At 42.9% G+C, this 25,233-nt stretch overlaps 1 protein-coding gene across 1 annotated transcript; it reads left to right on the forward strand.

The window, feature by feature from the left end:
• Nucleotides 1-25,093, forward strand: tuft1b (tuftelin 1b). The gene is made up of 12 exons (XM_015973682.3): nt 1-248; nt 14,256-14,333; nt 14,412-14,510; nt 14,605-14,679; nt 14,755-14,817; nt 16,332-16,400; nt 18,336-18,446; nt 23,479-23,702; nt 23,814-23,919; nt 24,006-24,089; nt 24,340-24,431; nt 24,535-25,093. The coding sequence occupies exons 1-12, from the start codon at nt 45-47 to the stop codon at nt 24,605-24,607; spliced, it is 1,278 nt and encodes a 425-aa protein (XP_015829168.3). The 5' UTR covers nt 1-44; the 3' UTR covers nt 24,608-25,093.
• The last annotated feature ends 140 nt before the right edge of the window (nt 25,094-25,233 follow it).

The following is a 25,233-nucleotide window of genomic DNA, read 5'->3' on the forward strand; positions in this document are numbered from 1 at the left end:
CACAGGGGCGGGGACAAAGAGGCGCAGCTGCCTCTGCGGTACACATGTCAGATGTTGAGTCGCTCCGTTTGTTTTGTTGTCCTGTCACGGAAGTCTTCTGTATTGAAAGACACTTTTCCAAAGAACTATTATTGAGGACAGCTGTAACTTCTCTGTGGTTTTGTCTTTTGTGTTCAAAGAACGGGAGGATGAGCGGTGTCATAAAACGGCCGTTAAGGAATAAAAATGGGGAAGACAAGAAAATTAAGGTGAGTCATGTTTAATTTAAAACACCCGTTTTAATATTTTGTTTCTAAACACACAGAACCGAAGAGAAAGGACTAGTTTATTTAGTGCCGTTTTAGCTAGGCTAATTTCTCGATTTACCTTATTTTCAAACACACCTGTGTCATTTTTGATGTTGAAATTCTTAGTGGGTCACATAAATTGTTGCCTTTGTGAGACATTTGAATGCCACATTTTAAAATATATTGTTTGTGTTATTTCCTGTCTGAGGAAACAGTTTTAGAAAATCTGTCTGGAAAGTTTCAAATACATTTTAAAGAGACAGTGTGTAGTTTTACCGGTAATCTCTGAAAATAACCATCGAAATGAATTAAATGATGCCCAGATGTTGAAAAATATTGGAGGCTTTGTAACATATAACCAAAAAAATCTGGTCTAAATTACATGGGAGTGGGTCTAAATCTCCAGGCGAGACATATTAGACACCATGTTTCTTTCTATGGGAGCCCATGAGGACAAAATGCATTTACTGATTTGTAACTGTTACAAAACTGTTACCATTCATAAACATTGTTGTTTTACACAAGTACCTCTTCACTCGTTGCCAGTGATGAAAGGGAGTCTGATGTGCTCCTTGTTTTGCTGTGTGTGTATAATTTTTTTTGGAATAATATATATATATATATATATATATATATATATATATATATATATATTATTGCTGCCCCGAGCACCGCCAATGTCTTTATTTTCCAGGCTTTCTCAAGTTCTTCTTTGATGCCCTGGTACTTCTCTAATTTCTCATGTTCACTTGGTATCGCCACATCAACCACAAGGGCTGTGTTCTGTTGTTTTTCCACCACCACAGTGTCCAGTTGATTAGCCATCACCATTTTGATGGGCTGGATCTGAAAGTCCCGCAGGAGCTTGGCTCTCGTTCTCAACCACTTTAGAGGGTGTTACCCACTTTGACCTTTTATGGTTGAACTTTGTGTTCATTATGGACAATGCATGATGGGCACAGAAGTCCAGAAACACTGCTCGTATTCAGACCGGGGGGATATTTCTCCCAACCACACCTCTCTAGGTATCACTGTCATTGCTCATTTGAGCGTTGAACTCATAACCACAAATTTCTAATCCACCCTAATCAATTGTGCTGTTTATTCATGTTTTAAAGAATAACTAACTTGTCTATAAGAAATGTCGCTAACTCTGCATCTGTTTGACGTCCGAGTCGAACGTGGAGATCCTTCCACCATTGAAAGGCAGGTCCGAGGTAAATTCTTTGCCGAGCTTTGAGGCACTTTGGACAAGAGCTTTTCGTGGGATTTCTTTACTTTGAGTAGAAGCAGGCAGTTGGGGAATCAGTGTTTTTGTGGCTATGAAGGTGGTTGTATAAGATGTCTTTGCAGCTTATACTTACACTCAGTCAAGGACATCCACAAATGTGTGGATTGACTTCTGTATGAAAGCATTGTGTCTATGTTTTGCCTATATTATATCACACTACAGTCAACCATTGTTATATATTTCTAATAGGCCGTACATAATTTCTGAAAAGGGGAAAACTTTGGATTGTTGCTTTAAATCTTAAAAAATTGTTACTTACAAAATACATCATATTCTGTATTTTATGAGAGACAGGTGAGCCATATTTCTTAATAATACTGTCAAAGACCTTTAATGACTGCTGCATGATGCGGAAAAGATCTGAAGCTTTGCTATTAAAAGCAACCGGTAGTTCAAGAATCTAAACGGGTATCCTGAAGGTACAAACGAATTAACCTCAAACTACCGCCGTTCAAAGTCGTGAATGTACTCGTCGTCCCTTTAAGGAGAACCAATTAATTCAAAATGAAACTAAACAAATGTCAGATATTAAAGTTCTGGTGCGACGATGGGCTTTATTGTTAACTTTCATCCAGAAAAGTCAAGACGTTTAGCCGACAAGAACAAACCGATGTGTTGAAACAAGTCTGAGCAACACAGAACAACCCTCAAGCTATTTTTAATGCTTTTTGTAACTCTTTTGTCTCAAAGCTGCTAAAGCATCCAGATAATCTTTTGTTTGAAAAATTGACATGATGATTTAATGAAGGAGAGTCCCACGTCAGGAGTTGCACATTGGGGAAGAATGTGCAAAGACTTGTTGGTCTGGTGCTTAAAACAAAACGAGAAGTAAAGAAATGCCATCTTCAGATTGGCGACTGTGTGAGTCTTGCTCAATAGTTCTTCAGTGGAGGCTCCAACATTTACCAGCGTTCAATCAAAGCGGCAAACATGCCACAAAAACAGATTAAATGTTGCTTAACGCTGTAATAGTTAAAGAAACCTCGTGTGATCCGGTAATCTGTTTATATAGATCTGATGCAGGAGGTGCATGCCCCAGTGAATAAATCCATCATGCAGAAGTATTTGTGCTTGTTGACAGATTTATGTGAAAGTAGAGAGGGTTGCATGGGAACTCCATCTTTCTTTGGTGCGTTGGGTCTGACCGTTTAAATAAAAGCAGCCAATGAGCTTTGAACGCTTTTGCCACCGTTGCAGCCCTTCTAGCTTTTCATTTTAAAAGAACCTCTCCTGATTCCACACAAACTCTAAACATTAGATCTTTCATCGTGGCGTGAGAACAGGATGAGACGAGCTATCATTTTCCAGGAAAGGATGTTATTAAAGTGACTCAGCTGGATTGGGATCTGTTGTCCATCATCTCAGAGCTGTACTTATGAAAGATCAAATAAAGACCTTGTTTGTATTTGACACATTCTTTGGTGACTTGTTTGCTCTGCGCACACGTCAACACGACACCAGTGACTAAAAGTGTTTATGTATGCTCAGAAAATGTCTTTGGCTTTCATATGAAACATCGTTCTGCAATATTTAGAGAAAAATACCGCACATATTAGGACAAAAATGGGATTAAGAGCTGTGCAAGGGGTCAAATTTAAGTCTTAGAAATTAGTCGTAAATTTATGGAAAAACTTGGATATTCTTTAATAAGTCATTAATTTGCCAGTAATAAAAAAAATAAAAACAATCATTGCGATGCAGCTAGTCCACAGGAGGATTGGGGGGGGGGGGGTGTCTGTATGCGTGTGGAGTGGACAAGGACACAACCATACTCTTTGGGTACTGCTGACATTCATTCAAAATCAAAAGTGCGCCAACATTCTTCTTTGTTTTTTTCCTCTTGTCCAACAACGGCGTTAGCAGTAACTCGGGCTAACGTTAGCAGTAACTCGGGCTAGTGCTAATATTGATACACTGAAATATTTACATATATATGATACTAGGGTCGTCACGGTGTGAAAATTTAACCTCATGGTAAATGTGACCAAAATTATCACGGTTTTTGGTATCATCATGGTATTTTTTTAAACGTGTTACATTTTCAGACAACTAAATAAACCCTGTATATCAGGAAAATATTGTCCTCAGTTTGTGTCTAAATTTTGCCTACAATTTGTTATTTTGTAATTATGTTGCGTATTTGTTTACATATTTCCCCTTTAGTCTTTAAAATAGCAATATTTGCCCATAACTTCTTATTTTTTGTCTGTTTGATGTCATCATTTTAAAAATATTAGATCAGAGGATACTCAGTACTCAAATAGCCTTCTAATCAGATACTTTTTTACCCTTACTTGAGTAATAAACCCTATATCAAGAAAATATTGTCCTCGGTTTGTGTCCTTCCTGTGAGCTTTGCAGATTTGGGAAAATGTCATCAGGTAGTAATCATTGTTAAATTCATAATTATTCTCGGAAAGAGACCAACTCTTATCTGCCCCTGGGAGCCCCGTAATGCATAGCGTCATTTCAACATGGGGGTGTCCGCGACATGGTTTATATGCAGGTAGCGGCGCTGCGGCTGCTTTATATAGCGACTCGTTGCATTCTCCCTCAACCCAAATCCTCGGATCACGCATTTTAGCTAAAGCGCTAACGTTAGCTTGCCTTGCGTTGACTGTAGAGTTGTGGGTGATGGTCACGCAGATGTGTCATGAGATTTGAAGCGTTGCTGCCTTTCACAGACACTTTTTCTGCACGTGCTGCAAACAGGATAGCCGTCTTCTATCAACTGTCCCTCGGCATTCTTCAAATATCCAAAAAATGCCCGTACTTCCCACTTTGTCTTCTTTGAGGGATAATAAATGTCCTGAGCACTGCCGTCTCCTCCTTTGGCCATTATTTCAGCTTTAGCTTCAAGAAAGTTTTGGTTGTAAACAACAAAGTGCGCATGTGCCGCCGGCAACTTCAGCAGACGATACGGTGGCTGGTAAGGGTCACTGCGCCTACACCGCAGCCACGGTAATCCACAGAGATAATATTTTTTTTTAAAAACAAGACGGTTATTATTATTGTCAACTTTTTTACCGGGGTTTACCGCTACACCGGTTACCGTGACAACCCTATATACTGAATTAATATTTAAAGAGCAAGTCACCCCCAAATAAACTTTTTTTTGCTGATAAACTAAATAAACGAGTGTCTAATCGTGCTGCAGACACGTGTCGTCAATAATTTGGCACTTCAGTGCATCTTAGTTAAAATTTAAATATTCTGCCTAAAACTGTCAGTGTTGTGCCGTTGTCAGGTAAAAACTCTGCACTGTATTCTAATTTAAATCTGCCGCCGCTATTGGCTAAGAGGTATGCTATGATGTAAACTGGTACGTTATGATGTCACAATGCCTGTGTGTTTGTGTATTTGTTAGCAGCTCCGCCCTCTCGGTCTGCCAGGCAACAGCATTTGTTGCATTTTTCAAACATGAAGTGGGAGTGGAGTTAGAATCTGGTACGGGTTGACTTGCTCTTTAAAAGCCGTGTAGTGATTTAATTTTTTTTATTGAGAATTTAAATGCAAACATTTACCGTATTTCTTTTGTTTGGTGCAATTTGAACTCTGACTGCTAGGTGGCAGCAGTTTGTACCTCCTTCATTCTGACAAAACAACAAGCTCTCCCGATAATGCCGGATGTGTCTAAGCGTCTGGTTTGAGTTTTCCAACTGAATTCAGTCTTAAATTAGCAAATATGGTCTGGCTTTTGGTATCGCAATATAACATGTCTCCCTGTATCGTGATATATATTAAAGTTAAAGTTAAAGTCCCATTAGTTGTCACACACACAGGTGTGTGTGCGAAATTTGTTCTCCGCATTTGACCCATCCCCTGGGGGAGCGGTGAGCTGCAGACACAGCCGCACTCGGGAATTATTTGGTGGTTTAACCCCCCAATCCAACCCCTTAATGCTGAGTGTCCAGCAGGGAAGCATTGGGTCCCATTTTTTCAAAGTCTTTGGTATGACCCAACCAGGAATCGAACCCCTGATCTCCCAGTCTCAGGGCGGACACTCTACCACTAGGCCACTGAGAAAGGTTTTATTATATTGTCTCTACTGTATTGTGATATTTATGGTATTGTCTCCGCTGTATTGCGTGCCAGATTCTTGCCAAAGCACACCCCTCCTACATTTGACACCCCCAGCTCCCTATATTCAACAAGGTAAATGCAGTTTTGCATTCTAAGCCACTATTAAGACATTTATTTCTCTTTGTTTTCTGTTCTTTATAGATCTTTAAGATAATTTGACGTTGGAAAATTGTAAGTTTGTCTTTATAAAGACACAAACATGAACATACAAGTGAATCCTTGAACTTTTATTTGCACAGTTTGTTGATTTTGCACACTCATAGTGCCAGTAAGTTATATAAGGATACTGGATGAATCTCTTATGTAAGCAAGGTGTCACATTCCTCAGAGTGCTGCTACCTACTAATGTCACTGTGGGGAAGATAAACGAGCCCCTGTCCTGCTGACCTTTAACGTTAACATATGAAACACGGTGTTTGCACGCGTGAGCTCACCTAACTATTCAAGGTTGGACACTGAGTTAATTTATGACTGTAAGATTCTCTGTCAACAAACATCTAGCGGGGCAGCTGGATTGTCCAGTAATCGGAAGGTTACAGGTTCGATCCCAGCTCCGGACAGAGAATTCTGCTGTTGTGTCCCTGGAGATTCCTGAGTGGGTTGACACGGTGAAGCTCGTCAGGCACAAGGAGCTAGCCCCCTGTGATGACAACTGGTTTTACACCAGGGCAGGTTGGTTACACAACAACCGTTTCATATGATTTAACTATTTATCCACATGCAGCTAAGATTTTTGAAAAAATAAATCAGAAGAAACAAAAGTGTCTATGCATAATAGAGCCCGTATATCGCCTCTGTCAGCACGCCCCAGGGCAGCTGTGGCTATCACACCATCAGTGTGTGAATGGATGAATAATAGACTGTAGTGTAAAGCGCTTTGGAGGCCTTACTCTGAGAGGCGCTATACAAGTGCAGGTCATTTATCATCTCTGTGCAGGACTGTTTATGTTTTGATGAGCGGGAATGTTCCCTCTGGTTTTTCCATCATGTTTGTGAGATGGGAGTCCTGCAGGGGGAGGCTAACAACAATATGTGCATGTGTGGATGGGCTCTGAGGCTACATAACAGTCTAGAGGGAAAAGGGTTGGGCAGCTGGTGGAGCCTCACCCAGCCTTGTAAGGCAACACAAGCGTGACTTCCCACACACTTAGTCACGCAGACACAGACGTTCTGGATCATCACGAGGAAAGAGTGGCACACCACTTTGTCTGCACAGGTACCGTTTTTTTTAATAAAGTAGAAGATGCTAATGGATTTAGCACGATAAGTTACAGTTAAGTGTTTGTTGTGTGATTAATTTAAGTTTTGAAGCTTTGGAGTTAAACCAAGTCCAGGAATCAACGCATAGGAATATTGTGACTTCTCCAGCACTCAGTTGCTCGCTAACAAAACATAAACGTCTGCCTTTGGGATCCAGTTGGAGATGGATGAGTTTCACACTTGTCTGTGAGCTCCAGTGGTGCCGCTGTGTTTTATGCTTTACACACATCAGTGGTGTTGCATACTTTGCTGCTTTTGAGTGGTTTTATTAGGTGCTGATGTAAGTTCTCATCATCTTCCACCACAGAGCTCAGCAGACACGAGGTCACTAATGCAATGATGGTTGTCTAGACGTTGAGAGGAAGCAGTGATACTACCTATAATTGAGTGAATATGAGTCAGGATATTTGCTACGCTTTGATATTCTCCAGTCTCACGAGAGCTTATGAAAATTACAATAAGTGAACTAAAGATTGGAGATGTTTGAGTTTGTGTCATCAAGCATTGTATTATTGACTCCATTTCTACAGCTGATGAACTAGTTTTACTTTGAGTATTTTAAATGTTTTTAAGTAAAGTAAAATGTTGTTAAATTATCGCTTGAAGCTATTTTTTGTCAATTCATTTGAACATGATCTGGCTTTGCCATGCCAGACTCCAAGTGACAAAAAGTGTTGGGTGAAGACATTTTGTGATAGGTTATTGTCCGATCCAGAGGTTAAGAGAATAAACTACACCAAGTCGGTGCTTAAGGGCAGCCCATATGGTCTACGGTTTCTGGCGCCATCAGCGCTTTGCATCAACGTACCTGTGGTGTCAGATGTCCGTGGTCAAAGAGGAAAAACAGCCACCCTGCTGAGGTTTTTATCAGGTGGAGGAGAGAAGTCTGTAGGGTTATGGATAGAACTTTCATGAATCGCGGCAAAATTTTAGCCCATTTTTACGAGACTTTTTTTTTTGCAGCAGCACAGTGTAAATTCCACCAATTTCTCCTCCTGTCAGTCTCTCTCCCCCATAACAGATTACCGTCTGAGTTACGCTTCCATGTTTTATCAGATGTAATGAAGCGAAAACTGGATGTGAGATCCCAGGAAACAGAAATGTGCCCACACAACGTTAGTAATACTCTGCTAGTGTGACGCTAGGATGATTTTAAAGAGGTAGTCTTTTCTTTCCTTTGACTCTTTGACCACCTCCTCCTGGTTTCTGCTCCTTTGTGTGGAGCTCTGAAAGCAGGACTCCAGAGAGTGAAAACAGACCCTCCTCCTGTGAGACTCCTTACTGCTCCTCTGCTGTTATAGAAGTGCTTTATGCTAGACAAGAAAACATAATTAATGCATAAAACATATGTGATCCTTGCTTTGCAATCACTTATTATTATTATCCTTATTATTAGTAACATGCAAACGCTGAGCACGTCACAGCAGAAAAATATTAATTGTAGGTTCAAATACTTCTCTTGCGTTTTGCTTATCTTTCTCTTACGCACCTGTTTTAGGAGACCGCTGCACCAGGTATTTTCTTTGTCTTAAGCAGACCTGATGCATTCTCTCGAACTATTCTCATTAAATGAGTGTTTCTGCTCTGAGAAGTGATCTTAAGTCGACGTGCATTGTCATGCAGGAGTTTGAAGGTCTAGTCCTCTGAAATGGAAACGAAGCTGAGCTGCGAAGCCTAGAGGAGACGAGACGTTTTCATTTTTATTATTTTTATAGTAACAGAAACACGTTAATGCACAGAGCAGACTCGTACCAGTGCAGATCACATCGTGTTCAGTAGAAAAGTCTGCACATGCCCGAGCAGCAGAGAGAAAATATGAACATGACTCAGCAAAGGAAGTGAAACGTTGTTCTGTCCTGCAGAGTCATTAATTTTATTACTTGTATGTTCTTTAGTCACTTGTACATCAGAGCTGTCACACTGATGCTATGCTAATTAGACACGCTGGTACAGAGAAAGAATCCATTAATTATCACAATGATTCTTCTTCCTAGGAACACAAAGTACGAGTCGTTTAGTCTGTCATTGCTGACGCTTTGTCAGGGAGCTGATGTTGATAAATGTCATTTTTCTGGGATGTTGACCTCCCAAACGTCTTACTGTCTTAGATTAAAGAGGTTTCAGGAATGTTCCAGAGAATTCTTGAAAGAACGACATTCGCGCTAATGCTCAGCATTCCTGTGATGATCTGTGGTTCCTTTGGAATTTGTCATTTTTCTTCCTTCAAATCTTTGATTTGATGTATAAGTAACTGATAAACACGTTTGACTGTGGATGTGTTTTCATATCACGCGCCATAGTTGGTTACAGACACCTCACGCCGCGCTGGAGGCTAACGAGTGGTTTCAAGAGGACTGCCGCGTTTCAGCGCGCCTCCCAGGGTGTGCCCGTCCCACAATCCTCTCTGCATCTGTAGGACAAAAAGGCCCTTGAGCCTTTTAGCTTGTCGCTCCTTCAGAGCAGAAATAAATCTCTACTGCCTATCAGCTCCTCGAAGATGATGGGTTTTCAGGCGGCAAAATTCCACAAATCCCTGCTGCCACTCAAGCCAGGTAGAAAGCCGGTTAGGTACCTCAGATTTTGCTCTCGGGATTGCCCCATTTTGTTCGTCAAAGCCAGACATCACTGTTTGTGTCTGTATGACTCATGGGTGGTATCTGTTTCCACACAGTCGCACACACACAGAGCGTGGTTTTGTGGTGTGCAACAAATAAAAACAACACATTCTCTTCTAAAACTTCCTGATCTAGTTAAGTAGTAGAAATGTTCAACGGTGATGTTATTTTACACATTTTTCTTTGTCTTGTTGGTATGAAGCTGTTGTCCCATTGTTTGCTTTATTTAGTATTCTATTAGGAAGCTGAACAGCATTTCCCTAGAAGGAAAGAGCCATTAAATTATTTATGTTTTGCACTCTGTGCTAAAAATGCAAAACAAAATCTATAAGGATCAATTTAAAATGGTTTTATATTGATGCAATGGGCATGCATACCTTTGAGGGGAGTGTTTCAGCAGGGAGGTTTCAGGTGTAAGAGCGCTGACAAATTGTTTACTGCAGTTTAAACGACATTAATTTCGTATATGATGTCAAACTTGATGAGTGACAGCTCCTAAGGTTTGTTTAAAGGAGCAACACGTTCGAATTTTACAGTAAAACTATCCCAAAACCAGTCTGTTTCAATCATGTTGGAAGGAATGTTACATTAAAACAGGTTTTCTTCTCTGGGGGTTGTCAGTTTGTCTCCTTTCAAAAAAGAAAAAGTGGGACGCAGTGTTTTTTTTTTAAATAACCTGTTAGCCCGTGAGGTTGCAGAGTCTGCCCCGAGCTAACGACGCTTCGCCAACATTTGTAATTCAACACCAGCTGGCAAAACACAGCAGCGTTTTGTAAAGATTCAAAGCCAGTAACGAGCAACTCAGTAGTTTTTTCTTGTACCCCTAAGAAGCCACAGCATCTTTTTGTTTTACTCTAATATCAGGTAAAGAAGGCTAGAGGCCAAAGATATACAAATGATATGCTAACGGTGAATTTGAAGCAGTCAGCTCAAACAATATCTTAGCCACTTTTTAATAACCAACAACCTTATTACAGTGAGTACTGTTCCACAGAAGCCCCCTTCAGACAGGCCATGAAAAACGGAAATGTTCCGGACTCTGTCCGTAAGACCTTTGTGTCTGAATACAAACATCCGGATAACGTGTTCCGGAATTTAACCGGACGATGCCCCTAGTAACAGGTCCGGACTTGTTACGGATAGGGTGGCTGCTTCAGACTGGTGAAGTAGAGTTCCGGGCAAGGGGGAGGGGGAGGAGGAGGGGACCGGGGGACGCTGTGCACACCTAGATAGCTCGCTCCTGTAGCATGCGGCGAACCACGGCAGCTCGCCTCCTACGGTACCGCCTAGACACGCGACGGAGCGCATCACACTGCTTCAGTGATTCCTTTAACCATTGAGCTTCATCATCCAGGTCTCTTATGCGTCTACGTGTGCGCAGAATTATGCTTAAGCACCTCGTGATTTTTATCTTGAGAGGCGCTATAGAAATGATATTTTCTTCTTCTTCTTCTTAACATAAGTCCGACCCACCCCCACCCCCACCCCCCGACGCTGCTGCCGTCAGACATCTGGAACTTTTCCCTGCTGTGTGAAGGCAGCCGAAAGGACAAGTTCCGGTACAAAAGTGGTGTGTCTGAAAACACAGTTCCAGTTAAAAACCAGATTGAATTGTCCACAAATGTTCCAGAATGTCTATCTGAAAAGGGCTTTACTGTGTTTGACTTGTCTTGGCTTACCTAGACTCTTATGATTCATGAAACTCACTGAACGGGAGTGAGATGTTGACCAGTGTGTTTAGAAAACTGGCTGCAGTAACCAAATGTGACCACAAAATGTCATTCTCACTTCAGTCTTACATAATGCACCTTTAAAGGTAACTTCTAGTTGTTTTACATTTTATAAAATATGGTGGAGTTGAGACGTATGGGGCGAAAAACAAAACCTTTTTGACACATAACGGTTGTTGGGAACTGGAAAATCATTTTCTACACTAGTTAAGTTTTAGCCTCTGCCAAAGGTGCCTCGACATCTCTGTCATCATTCGTGTCACCAAGTACGCTCAAAGAAGTCAGCCGTTTAAATTTTTAAAATCCTCTGAATTGAGTCTTGTATAACTCACTGCATTTGATCTCGTCTCAGTGGAGATTTGGTTGTCAAATTTCTAGAAACTTGTTTTCTTTTGGTGTTTAAAGAGGGAAAAAAGCAACATAAGCTCTGTGGAGTCATTCTTCACTTATTTAACAAGGCCTTTGTTAACTTTAAAGGAAGGATTTGTTTCCTCTGAAGGGGATCAAAAGGTCAGGAACATCGAGGGATTTTACTCAATATTGTTTAAACTTTACATTCTTCGTTTTTATCTGCAGCTTTGGGTCACTGGATGTACGTCTACAACTAACTATCTTTAAGCTGCAGCTTGTCAACATTAGCAACACAAAAAAATGTCCAACTCTAAAGAAAGCTGAATTATTTTTGTTGTAGTAGCTGAGACTCAATCATAACTAATTGTTTTTTGTGGTCTTTATGAGATCAAGCTGAGACCAGGCCAAAACGGCAACTACCGTATAACTCTATTTCCCAATTTAAGGTTGTCTTGGTTTGATCATTTCAGAGGTCAATGTTCATTCCTGTGGTCTCTAGCGTGGAGGTGGGAGACATTTTAAAACGTGAACGGCTATAGGGAGCCTACGTCACTTCCGCATCATTGGTCCCCGGAAGAACGAAAAAATTAATGCAAGTCAACGGGGCTAAAATCGTTATTTATAATTCGCTTTGCCTTACGCCCTGGGTCACATATGTTGTACTGCAATTTAAATGAAAACTATTGATGGGTGTTTCACCCACGCCAGTCACGTACTTTGAGATTTATTAGCTTGTAAAAGTTCGTAATTAGCATGACTGCAAACCAGAAATCAGCATGTCGCATACGTGACGTCACCACATAATCTCCTCTCCCCTAAAGTAGCTGCTACTTACCAAATGGCCAGATTTATGGTGGTTCTTTCCTCCTGTGGGAAGTTTGCTGAATTTACAGCCCTTTTCCCTCAGTTTTCCCCGTGTCTGGTTCGATGACGTGACTTTCGTGAAGCACATTTGTAGTTCTGGACTTATTTTCACACAAAACCTAAAATATTGTTCCCCCATTCGAAAATAAGCACGTTCTTAGTATCAAAATGCTTCTTTGAAATTCACGGACGTCATATGTGAAATCCATGGCTCAAAACTAGCAGAATTAGAAAATAGCATTTTTAGCATTGACTTGCGTTAAATTTTTTCGTTCTTCTAGGGACCCATGGTGCGGAAGTGACTTGGGCTCCCTATAGCTACCGCCCATGGTCCCCCTCCGCACGCGCTGGGAAAGCGGTCAAGAGAGCGCTAAAACAATAGTTTGATGTAGCTTGAAGTTTGCAGACTGACAACAACAGAATGCAGGTCAAGGTAGCATTCAAGCTAGCACCATAGTAGCCTACAGTAAAAGCATCAAACAACAATTATTTGCACTATTATTTCCTGTATTTTAATAAAATTTCATGTGCAATTTTTCAAAATACTATGTTACTTAGGATGTACTTGTCCAAAATAAACTTCACCAACTCTTCATCAGTTTTAGAGCCCTTGTAAAAAGAGTCTCCAACATAAATTCTGCTCGAATGTTGTAAATGTCTCAAGGTGGGTTTGGCAGAAGGACTTTTAAAATGTTTACATTTTCTTTGAGATGTAGAAAACAGTTGAGGAATCGGCGACTTCGGTAATTGTTTTGGTTGCTCCATTGCAAACTTTCTGCTTATTGCGGCATCATTCTGCATTGCATGCTGGGACCTGGGTCGCTTTCTCGTTGATTGACAGCTCCCTCTTGTGGATGCATAATTCTATTGGTCCACGCTCTAGGCTAGCATAAATGATGGGGGGGGGGAAATGGAACCACTGCACCCCAGCTTTAAGGAATGCTGGGCACACCTAAATTAAGTTACAGCATATAATGTATGAAATATTAAAATAAAACACTTTTTCCTTGAGGGCATCAAAACAATACAGTAATTTATAGAAAGAAAGAATAATATATATGATTAAATGTAGATTTCCTCAGTTTATGTTAAATAGTGTGAAGATGGGAAAACTCTGAAGCAAAGCAATACATAGCGAGATGATTAGCTATGAGCTGAAAGCTCATCATATGATCTGCTGAAGGGTGAGTCATCGCTCATGTGGCTTTCTTTCTGAGAATGTTACAAGAGATAATTTCATTAAAATTGTAAAGATACTAGTTGTTTTAATTCAGCTTTGGTTTATTGATCTATTTAAAAAAATTGTAAGTTACAGGTTTGATATTCTGGAAGGTTCTGGAACCTCTGGGCACAGCTACTAATATAGACTCTAAATAATGTTGGTCCGTGTGTGGCTGACAGTATTATTTGTTGTTGCCATGGGGACAAAGTCCAGTTGAGAGTGACTAATCGTGAGGTTTTGGGGGTTTGTATTTTTAGCCGTGGCTTCTGCAGACGGCTTTAACTTTCCTCGCCTGCGTGTTGGGTCGGAGAGAGCCGACTTGTTCCTGAGGAAAACTGGAAAAGTTTCCTCTCTGTGGGTTGCCATGTTTTACAGCGTGACCGCGGGGGAATCCACGGAGGAACCTGAGTGATGGGGAAGTTTTACAGCTAAAACCGCCCACTCCCTCCCTCTCTGCTGCCTTCACTTTCGTTTTGACCCCCCCCCCTTTAGTCCCATGCACACACACACAAACCCTCCTTGTCTGATTCATCTTCTCATCATTCATTTCAGGAGCACACCGGACAACTCAGTCTTCCCATTAAGGATCAGGATCGATCAAGCTTCACTCCCGAGTGGCACTGCAGCAAGGTACGAATCCAGAGCAGGAAAGGCTTTTCTTTCTTGTTAACAAAGAAAAAGTTTGGTTAAACGGTTGATTTGTTGTAGGAGAGCAGCGTTGCAGTTGTGCTTCCACAGAAACCTGAAGAACAGAAACAAACAGTTGAACTGATCACTTCCACAGAAGACGACGTGGACATAATAAAGGTAGGTAAACTTGATTTGCTGGAATAAGATTTAAGTGCGTGGGAGTATGCCAGCGTGTGTCACCCCTCCTGATTTTTACTTTTCAAACTTACAGGTCCACCTTAAACCTCAGTCGGAAACAAAACAGAGCCTCAGGATGCTGACGGATGAAGTGTCACAGATCCAGGAGGTCTGTGTGGGACACAACTTCTGCATTCTCTCATCAGGGACCCTCATGACTTATCGGACATGTTTCTGTTTCCAGGTGAGATACTGTCTGAAGACTCTGAGAGAGCAGATGGCAGCCAGACAAAACGGACACAACAAGGTAAAATGCGCAGCTTGGTCACGATTTGGATAAAACACAACCTAAAACTCAGTTTTCAGGGTTCCTCTTGCCTGATTTACCTGTTTTATATGGATACCTGTAATTCAGAGTTAGGAAAGTAAATAAAAGAAGTGGCTGCAGAAAGTGGAAGAAATGCAAAATAGATCAAGGTTTTCCCATTAAAACTCATCTCTTTTAGCTCCTTTACAAAATACTTTGTAAGAGAAAATGAAAATCTAATTATGTTAGATTGGCAGTGACTATTAAAAACTATTATATTCCTAAAATACACATTTTAGTTCAGAGTTGGATGCTAGCAGTGTGTCATAGAAAAGCTGACTCACGGTAGCTTTAGTTTGTTGAAATTCTAATTTTGAAAATGTTAAAATCTTTTGTTTTGCTTGTTTGACATCTGGATTTATTTACTGCAGAAACATCTTGTTCTGTAATATGTGCAGAATGTGGTTTGGCTTCGTTTAGCCTAAATGACGCTTCACAGATGTTTAAAGTATTCAGAATATGTTCGTCCTCATTCTGTAACGGCGAAACGATCTTAATCTGGAGTTCATAGTGAACATTCAAGCTGTCCTCTATCTATCTATCTATCTATCTATCTATCTATCTATCTATCTATCTATCTATATCTCTATATCTCTATATCTCTTTATGTTTATGTATTTAGCAGACGCTTTTGTCCAAAGCGACTTATAGAGATATATCTCTATATCTCTATCTCTATATCTATCTCTCTATCTATATCTATCTATCTATCTATCTATCTATCTATCTATCTATCTATATCTATCTCTATCTATGTCTCACTCTACCTATCTCTATCTATCTCTATCTATTATCTGTCTCTCTATCTCTATTTATCTCTATCTATCTCTATCTCTACCTCTCTCTATTTATCTCTCTCTCTCTCTCTCTCTCTATCTATCTATCATCTATATCTATCTCTATCTATGTCTCACTCTACCTATCTCTCTCTATCTATCTCTATCTATTATCTGTCTCTCTATCCCTCTCTATTTATCTCTATCTATCCCTCTCTCTATCTCTCTCTATTTATCTCTCTCTCTATCTCTCTCTATCTATATATCATCTATATCTCTATATCTATCATCTGTCTCTATCTCTCTATCTCTATTTATCTCTATCTCTCTCTCTCTATCTCTCTATCATCTATCTATCATCTATATCTATCTCTCTATCTCTATCTATCTATCTCTATCTATATCTATCTCTCTCTCGCTCTATCTATCTCTCTCTCTCTCTCTCTCTCTCTCTCTCTCTATATATATATATATATATATATATATCATCTATCTCTCTCTATCTATCTCTATCTATCTATCATCTACATCTATCTGTGTATATATGTATATATATATATATATATATATATATATATATATATATATATATATATGTATTTATGTATGTGTGTGTATATATTCTGCACGTTCAAAGACTAAAACATAAAACTCTAACTTGACTTATTCTCTTTTCAGCATCCAGCGGATGTTAAGGTCAACCAACCATCGGTCTCCAACCACCACCACGACCTCCCTGACCCTCATGTGAGCTCCTCTTTCTCTGGCTACTTTTTGAATATTTTTAGAACATTTGTTTTTCTCATTAGTCCCTCATTTTCTTTTGATTGTGTTTAAGGTTAAATGTGTTTTTAAACTCTTCCTTTTATTCAAACCTGCTGCTGCTATTACAACTTAAGGCATGTTTCCACAATCGGAACTCTGGTAACTTTATCAGACCTTCGGGGGATGCGCGCGTGTCCTTTTCACCGGGCCGGCCTGAAAAGACCACTTTCCAGGCCGTTTCAGGAACCAAACGAGTACCTGAACTTGTAAATGTCCCAGTAGAGTCGCTGGACTTGTAGTCAACTCATTCTGATTGGTTATAACTCTGTGAGAAATTAAATCAGCAGAAGTCTTAGTATTCATTCAGTTTACTTGTCTAGCGCTAAATTACAGCAAAAGTCATCTCAAGGCAGTTCACAATGCAAACATTCAACTGAACCTACTTATCAGTGCACTGAGTTCAGTTCATTATACCAATTAGAAGATTGCATCGAGTCACTGACTTGTGTCAGTGACTTTACAGCAACCCCAATACTAAACAAGCATGTAGGTGAAGAGGAAACCTCCAACAGAACCTGGCTCAGTATGAGCAGCCATCTTCTTCTAATTGTAAAATTGGAAGAGTTGTTGGTGAAGCAGAATGGAAGGAAAAGAGAAATGAGCATTTTTAAACTCCCAACGACAAAACATCTGGAAATCCCTCCGCAAAGTCTCAAATCGCTGTCATGTGGTCTCCTACAGAGTGGCGTTTCTTCTGGTTTTTTAAAGTTACAATGGCAAATTTGGAAAACAAATTAGCTCTTTCACACCTTTTAACAACGTTCTAACACAGTATGGCTTTAAATATCTTGTGGAGGTAAACAAAAAAAAATTAATGGTGTTTTTTTTCCTCATTTGTCTAGAAACCTTTGCCAGTAGTTGCTTTCAGACCGAAAGCAGCCACTGGACCATCCGGATGTCAGTCTCACCAAACCACCACACTTCCCTGGGTCCTCCACTCATTACGTACTTGTGTGTTTAGCAACAGACCAGTGGTGTGAGAGGTTCTCCACGCAATAATATCGGACGAGGAGAAACAGCCGGGTGCTAGCACTTCAACTTTAGGACAAACTACCAAAGTCCCAAAAAGAAAACCACCGTTTGAAGTCACAGACAACAAAAGACATTTGGACAGAGAAAACAGCGACCGGTACTTAGCGCCATCTCATTACCCCTGGCCTCACGGGTCTCCGGTTCCGGCAGAGGCGTCTCAGGGAAGATACCCGAAGGGAGGGGAGAGTGTTTCGTGGCCGTGTTTGCGTTGAAATCCTAGCTTGTTTGTAGATTCGCCAGAACAGCTTTAACGCCGCTTTTTACGTCACACAGCCGCTCTCTCCGCCCCCTGACTAAATTATATTACAGAAGGAAACTTATAAAATTATTATTCATTTATTAATGCTCGTGGTGCAGAGCAGTGATGTCACTCACTGACCAAATAGCCGTGATACGCTGACTTCTTAGCAAAGTCCTTAAAGGTGGAAATGCTGCTTTCAGAGGTTTATAACAGCACCCAGAACTTTAACACTCACGCAATGTTATATTTCCTGTTTATTATTCTGGAGCCACTGTAACTCCACACCTTTAAGGCAATGTTGAATCAGGGTGTGTGTGTGTGTGTGTGTGTGTGTGTGTGTGTGTGTGTGTGTGTGTTACAGAAGTAAACCTAGCTCCGTTTACACTGGCCTCCTTTCTGCCGGTTTCGGATTCTTAAGCTGTGCAAATTAAAAAGGGAAATGATTCCACCCACTCGAGCACAAGAGAAACGTTAAATTTAGACTGTTCAGACTTGAGGCTCTTATTTTAACTCTCGCCTCACTCTCAGGCTCAAGTGAGCTTAAGTTTAATTGAGCTTGTCACCTCGTCTACCTTCTCTCACAGCTCGGGGACAGTCGGGAGGAGAGCGTGAAGCTCCGGGAGGCCACCAGACGTCTCTACGCTCAGCTAAAGGAGATGGAGAAGCGGCATCAGGAGGAACGGGACAGACTGGAGGTCCGTGACTGGAATTGAGTTTCCCGCCTGCAGCTGTGACTCAGCTCTCTGCTGCTCTCTCACATTTGGTCGTAATAAACCGATCTGCCCGGGCACGCAGAGATGTGCTTCTCAGATTTTATTTTTTCTTTTACCACAAACTTTTGTTCTTTGTGTAGTTTATTTCCTTTTTATTGCTAGCAAAACCAAACTTACTCGTCAAGTCATTTTTGCTTCATTTCATAGCTCTCAGTGAGTCATGCAGATGTTGAGCTCCAATTTCACATTAGCCGAGTATCATTAGCATGAAAATAGTCTAAATGCTAATAGATTAAAAAAAAAGATCCATTTTTTTTACCCTATTTCTAGAAATATTTATAAGCAGTGTTGGGAGTAATGCGGTCCAAAAGTAATTAATTATTGTAATGCATTGCGTTGTAAAGTGGTAATGTAAGGCATTACAGGGAAAGAAAATGGTAATATTTACTTGGTACAATTGTCAGTAACGCGGTAATTACAATGCATTTTTAAACCCAGAATCAAGATGTGGGTTTCCTAAAAATTCAAATTGCGGGAAGCCAGACAAAAGATCCAGTATCCACATATATGACGTAATTTATGGACTCAGCTTTGCGGGCATTCTATGAGCAGAGAGGGCGTGGCGGTAATGGCTCAAATACTCCAGCTGCGTCCGGCGCGCGGCCGCTGTTATATTCACTAGATCGCTCCACCAAAACAAAGTCATTCGTTTCTCGTCTCGTCTCGTCTTCCTCCGCTTATCCGGGTCCGGGTCGCGGGGGCAGCATCCCAACTAGGGAGCTCCAGGCCGTCCTCTCCCCGGCCTTGTCCACCAGCTCCTCCGGCAGGACCCCAAGGCGTTCCCGGACCAGATTGGAGATGTAACTTCTCCAACGTGTCCTGGGTCGACCCGGGGGCCTTCTGCCGGCAGGACATGCCCGAAACACCTCCCCAGGGAGGCGTCCAGGAGGCATCCTGACCAGATGCCCAAACCACCTCAACTGGCTCCTTTCGATCCGGAGGAGCAGCGGTTCTACTCCGAGTCCCTCCCGAATGTCCGAGCTCCTCACCCTATCTCTAAGGCTGAGCCCGGCCACCCTACGGAGGAAACTCATTTCGGCCGCTTGTATCCGCGATCTCGTTCTTTCGGTCATTACCCAAAGCTCATGACCATAGGTGAGGATTGGGACGTAGATCGACCGGTAAATCGAGAGCCTGGCTTTCTGGCTCAGCTCCCTCTTCCCCACGACAGATCGGCTCAGCGTCCGCATCACTGCAGACGCCGAACCAATCCGCCTGTCGATCTCCCGATCCCTCCTACCCTCACTCGTGAACAAGACCCCGAGATACTTAAACTCCTCCACTTGAGGTAGGACCTCTCCCCCGACCCGGAGGTGGCAAGCCACCCTTTTCCGGTCGAGAACCATGGTCTCAGATTTGGAGGTGCTGATCCTCATCCCAGCCGCTTCACATTCGGCCGCGAACCTACCCAGCAAGAGCTGAAGGTCAGAGCTGGATGAAGCTAGGAGGACCACATCATCCGCAAAAAGCAGAGACGAGATTCTCCTGCCACCAAACTCGACACACTCCACACCACGGCTGCGTCTAGAAATTCTGTCCATAAATGTGATGAACAGAACCGGTGACAAAGGGCAGCCCTGGCGGAGTCCAACCCTCACTGGGAACAGGTCCGACTTACTACCGGCTATGCGGACCAAACTCACGCTCCTCTGGTAAAGGGACTGAATGGCCCTTAACAGAAAGCCACCCACCCCATACTCCTGGAGCGTCCCCCACAGGGTGCCCCTGGGGACACGGTCATAAGCCTTCTCCAAATCCACAAAGCACATGTGGATTGGTTGGGCAAACTCCCATGCCCCCTCCATCACCCTTGCAAGGGTATAGAGCTGGTCCACAGTTCCACGGCCAGGACGAAAACCACATTGCTCCTCCTCTATCTGAGATTCAACTATCGATCGGACCCTCCTCTCCAGTACCTTGGAGTAGACCTTTCCAGGGAGGCTGAGGAGTGTGATCCCCCTATAGTTGGAACACACCCTCAGGTCACCCTTCTTAAAGATGGGGACCACCACCCCGGTCTGCCACTCCCTAGGAACTGCCCCCGATGACCACGCAATGTTGTAGAGACGTGTCAACCATGACAGCCCTACAACATCCATAGCCTTGAGATACCCAGGACGAACCTCATCCGCCCCCGGGGCTCCGCCGCTGTGTAGTTGTTTGACTACCTCAGCAACTTCTGCCCCCGAGATCGGACAGTCCATCCCCAGGCCTCCCAGCTCTGGTTCCTCCTCGGAATGCGCATTGGTGGGATTGAGGAGCTCCTCAAAGTATTCCTTCCACCGTCCGACTATAGCCTCAGTTGACGTCAGCAGCTCCCCATCCCCACTGTAAACAGTGTGAGCGAGTTGCTGCCTTCCTCTCCTGAGGCGCCGGACAGTTTGCCAGAACCTCTTTGGAGCCGATCGATAGTCTTTCTCCATGGCCTCACCAAACTCCTCCCACGCCCGAGATTTTGCCTCGGCAACTGCCACTGCTGCACCCCGCTTGGCTATCCGGTACCTGTCTGCTGCCTCCGGAGACCCACAGACCAGCCACGCCCTGTAGGCCTCCTTCTTCAGCCTGACGGCTCCCCGAACCTCTGGTGTCCACCAGCGGGTACGGGGGTTGCCACCACGACTGGCACCGGCCACCTTACGACCACAGCTAGCAACAGCCGCCTCGACAATCGCAGAGTGGAACAAGGCCCACTCGGACTCAATGTCCCCCACTGCTCTCGGGACGTGGTCAAAGCTCTGCCGGAGGTGGGAGTTGAAGACCGTCTTGACAGGTTCTTCTGCCAGGCGTTCCCAGCAGACCCTCACTATGCGTTTGGGTCTGCCAGGTCTACGCGGCATGTTCCCTTGCCATCTGATCCAACTCACCACCAGGTGGTGATCAGTTGACAGCTCCGCCCCTCTCTTCACTCGGGTGTCCAAAACATACGGTCGCAGGTCAGATGATACGACTACAAAATCTATCATCGACCTGTGACCTAGGCTGCCCTGGTACCAAGTGTACCGGTGGGCATCCTTATGTTCGAACATGGTGTTCGTTATGGCCAAACTGCGGCTTGCACAGAAGTCCAATAACAAAACACCGCTCGAGTTCTGATCAGGTGGGCCGTTCCTCCCAATCACACCCCTCCAGGTCAAGCTGTCATTGCCCACGTGAGCATTGAAGTCCCCCAGCAGGACAATGGAGTCCCCTGGTGGAGCACTATCTAGCACTCGTCCCAGGGATTCCAAAAAGGGAGGGTACTCTGAACTGATATTTGGCCCATACGCACAAACAACAGTCAGGACCCGTTCCCCGACCCGAAGGCGCAAGGAAGCTACCCTCTTGTCCCCCGGGGTAAACCCCAACACACAGGCAGAGAGTCTCGGGGCTAACAAAAAGCCAACCCCAGCCCTCCGCCTCTCACCCGGAGCAACTCCAGCAAAGTAGAGTGTCCAACCCCTCTCCAGGTCTCGGGTTCCAGAGCCAATGCAATGTGTCGAGGTGAGTCCGACTATATCTAGCCGGTACCGCTCAACCTCTGCCACAAGCTCCGGCTCCTTCCCCGCCAGCGAGGTGACGTTCCATGTCCCAAAAACTAGTTTTCTTGTCCGGGGATTGGACCGCCAAGGCTCCCGCCTTGGTCTGCCACCCGATTCGCATTGCACCGGACCCTTCATGTTCCTCCTGCGGGTGGTGGGTCCACAGTTGGACGAGCCCATGTATCCGGTTCGGGCTGGGCCCGGCCGGGCCCCATGGGCGAAAGCCCGGCCACCAGGCGCTCGCTCACGGGCCCCAACCCCAGGCCTGGCTCCAGGGTGGGACCCCGGTAACCCTCCGGGCCGGGTACTCCGACTCTTCGTTTTCACCGCCATGAAAGATCCTTCGAACCGTTCTTTGTCTCACCCTTCACCTAAGACCAATTTGCCATGGGAGACCCTACCAGGGGCACTAAGTGCCCCAGGCAACATAGCTCCTAGGATCATTAGGGCACTCAAACTCCTCCACCACGATAAGGTGACGGTTCAAGGAGGAGTTCGTTTGTGATCGTTTATATCCGCCCATATTCTCTGGTACTTCATGTACTTTTCAGCTGAGTTCATAATCTGTGCCCCAGTGATTTCAAGTCATTGCAGCTGGTTCGGTAGATCCCTTTGGCTGATTAGTTAGAAAGTAGGAAATCTAGGAAACAGTTTTCTGGAAGACGGAGAAAACACGCAGCACGCAGGAAGGTTAGAGAGAGAAAGGGCTGGAAATTATTCAAATAAAATCAAGAAAACAAAATTAAGTGCTTGAAAAGAAAAAAAAGTAGGTAGATTTATCCCCAATACACATTTTTACCAGTGAAAAGCAATAATATATAAGCATTTAACATTTATACATGTGATAGAATCAGATCACCCCAGAAGTCAGTCCCACATCCAGGGCCGTATCAAGGCATTTGGGGACCAAGGCAAATATAGGCTTGGAGCCCCCACCACCTTACTCCCTGCTCAGTTAATATAAGATGGCAGCGTGCTGAGAGTACAGATTGTTGCTTTTATTTAATAAACAATCATTTTAAAGCACTGTTATTATATCTGACTGTTTTTAACAGCAATCCTAGCTCAGACACCACATCACCTTCCACATATATGTCATGAGCTCACTGAGTGTCAGATTACCAGATTCATATTGAAGTTGTTTTGGTGAAAGTAACTTAAAGTAATGCAAAAGTAGTGTAATGCCTTACATTTTAAAATCAGTAATATTGTAATGTAATGAATTACTTTAAAATGAGGGTAACAAGTAATAAATAATGCATTACAGTTTTGAAGGAACTTGCCCAACACTGTTTATAAGTAATTGTATTTTAACAAACACATGAATAAAATACTTTTTTTTGAAGATTCCGTGCTCACCTGCGTATGATAGGGACTCGGGTAATTTGAACGTTTTCACGCCAAGTCACATTTCCCGCTGTGCTTGGTGTTTGCAGGCTGATTCGCACGCGTGTCGTATCAGTCTGGCTGAGCAGTCGAAGCGGCTGGAGGAGGTGGAGCAGCAGGCGGAGGAGAAAACCCAACAGGTAGAGGAGCTGAAGAGGCAGCTGGGAAGTGCGGAGATCGAGAACAGTGTTCTTAAAGAAAAAATGGCTGCCGCGGAGACGGAGCTGCTGCAGCTCAAAGAAAGAGAGGAGGAGGAAGACACGGCAGAGGAAAGGTGCGATTTTAATCGAACTTTAGGAATTAATGTATTTAAATTTGATGCAAACACAGACTTGTTACTCACATCTCGCTGATAAAACCCCGTCTGGTCACGTTTCTGTTGTAGATGTGCAGAACTTGAGGAGGAGTTGGCTTTGCTGAGAAAAAAGAATCACCAGTTTGACGACATGCTGAAGAGTCAGCAGAGGAAAATCCGCCTAATGATCGAACAGGTAACGGGTTTCACCCAAAGGCAGCTAATAACGAGTCTGCTTTAAGGTCAACAGTTTTACGGGAACGTTGTTTATCCGTAACACAGCTGCAGAACTCCAGAACGGTTCTTCAGGAGAGAGATCGGGCCGTCTTGGATCTGGAGGAGCGAGTGGCGTTCATGCAAGCTGAGGTCAGCACCTTTCTTGTTTATAAAAAATATGGATTACTCAACGAAAGGCTCATAAACATCCAGTTTTCTATATTTGATCTAATTTTAAACTTTCTTTAAGTCAGAAATGTCGAAACAAAGATGAAATATTCCTCTCGTCTTCTCTATTTGCCTTTTTAAATCAGATCTCACCTCTTAGGTCTGACATTACCTTCATCTGGTCTTTTTATCCTAAATAAACACGCAGGTTTATGCATCTTTGTGTTTGTAGAATAAAGAGTTGCGCGACCACATGGAATACTTACTGGCAGGTCAGGACCCCCCACCCTCATCTGTGGAAAACAAGCCGGAGATTGTTTACAGGTCAGGAATCATTTCTGCTCATTTTTAACACCGACACAGTCTAGCTGAGGCAATCTTAGTTTTTTTTTGTGTTCTAAAACTTTTTTTTTTACCTCCTTTACAGCAAACCTCTCAAACCGACCTCGCCGACCAATAAAGCGCTCCCGTTCATCAAAGTTATCGAGATCAAATCCTGATGAGGAGGAACGTTTGGAGGAAATAAATACTTTGTAAATATGTGTTTAGCCACCAACTAGTGAGAGGAAATACTCATTTATCACCTCGTAGATGCGTTTGAGGGTTTGATGCAGGTGTGTGTGTGTGAAGGTGAAAACTTATGAAATAAGCAGAAAGGAAGCAGATTTGTAAAGTTATTTAGTTCTGAATTTTACTGATCTGGTGTTCCGCCCAGTCTCCATACATTGACAGATAGGCATGCTTTGTCAGATCATCATACAATTTATTTTTAACAACCGTATGACACCCTGATGGGCCAGTTCACCCATCAGATCATCATACACGTTCTTATTGACCGTATGACACCCTGACTTGTATATTTGATATATTTTAAAGCTAATTTTTAAACGTTTTTTTTAGAATTAGAAGGTGGTTAAATAAAAATTTGTGATGCAGTTCATTTTTGTGGATGGTAAAAAATTATGAACACAGTCGATTAACGTTTTCCACATACTTTACAGACGGCTCCTCAGAACATAGCGAAGGTTTAGATGAATATGCATAAACTGCATGAATGCTGCTCTGCTATGTGTGGTGCTTTGTCAGAACACCGATCACTGATGCAGATGAGAATAATCACTGTTGA

The sequence above is a fragment of the Nothobranchius furzeri genome, chromosome 19 (genome assembly GCF_043380555.1).
Source record: "Nothobranchius furzeri strain GRZ-AD chromosome 19, NfurGRZ-RIMD1, whole genome shotgun sequence".
In the NCBI taxonomy this organism is placed as follows: domain Eukaryota; kingdom Metazoa; phylum Chordata; class Actinopteri; order Cyprinodontiformes; family Nothobranchiidae; genus Nothobranchius; species Nothobranchius furzeri.

Excerpts from the sequence above, each read along its gene's own strand:
- tuft1b (XM_015973682.3), top strand. The coding sequence starts at position 45 with ATGTCAGATGTTGAGTCGCTCCGTTTGTTTTGTTGTCCTGTCACGGAA. Across the intron at positions 16,401-18,335 it reads ACGACCTCCCTGACCCTCAT|CTCGGGGACAGTCGGGAGGA; the intron begins GTGAGCTCCTCT and ends CTTCTCTCACAG. Across the intron at positions 18,447-23,478 it reads AGGAACGGGACAGACTGGAG|GCTGATTCGCACGCGTGTCG; the intron begins GTCCGTGACTGG and ends TGGTGTTTGCAG.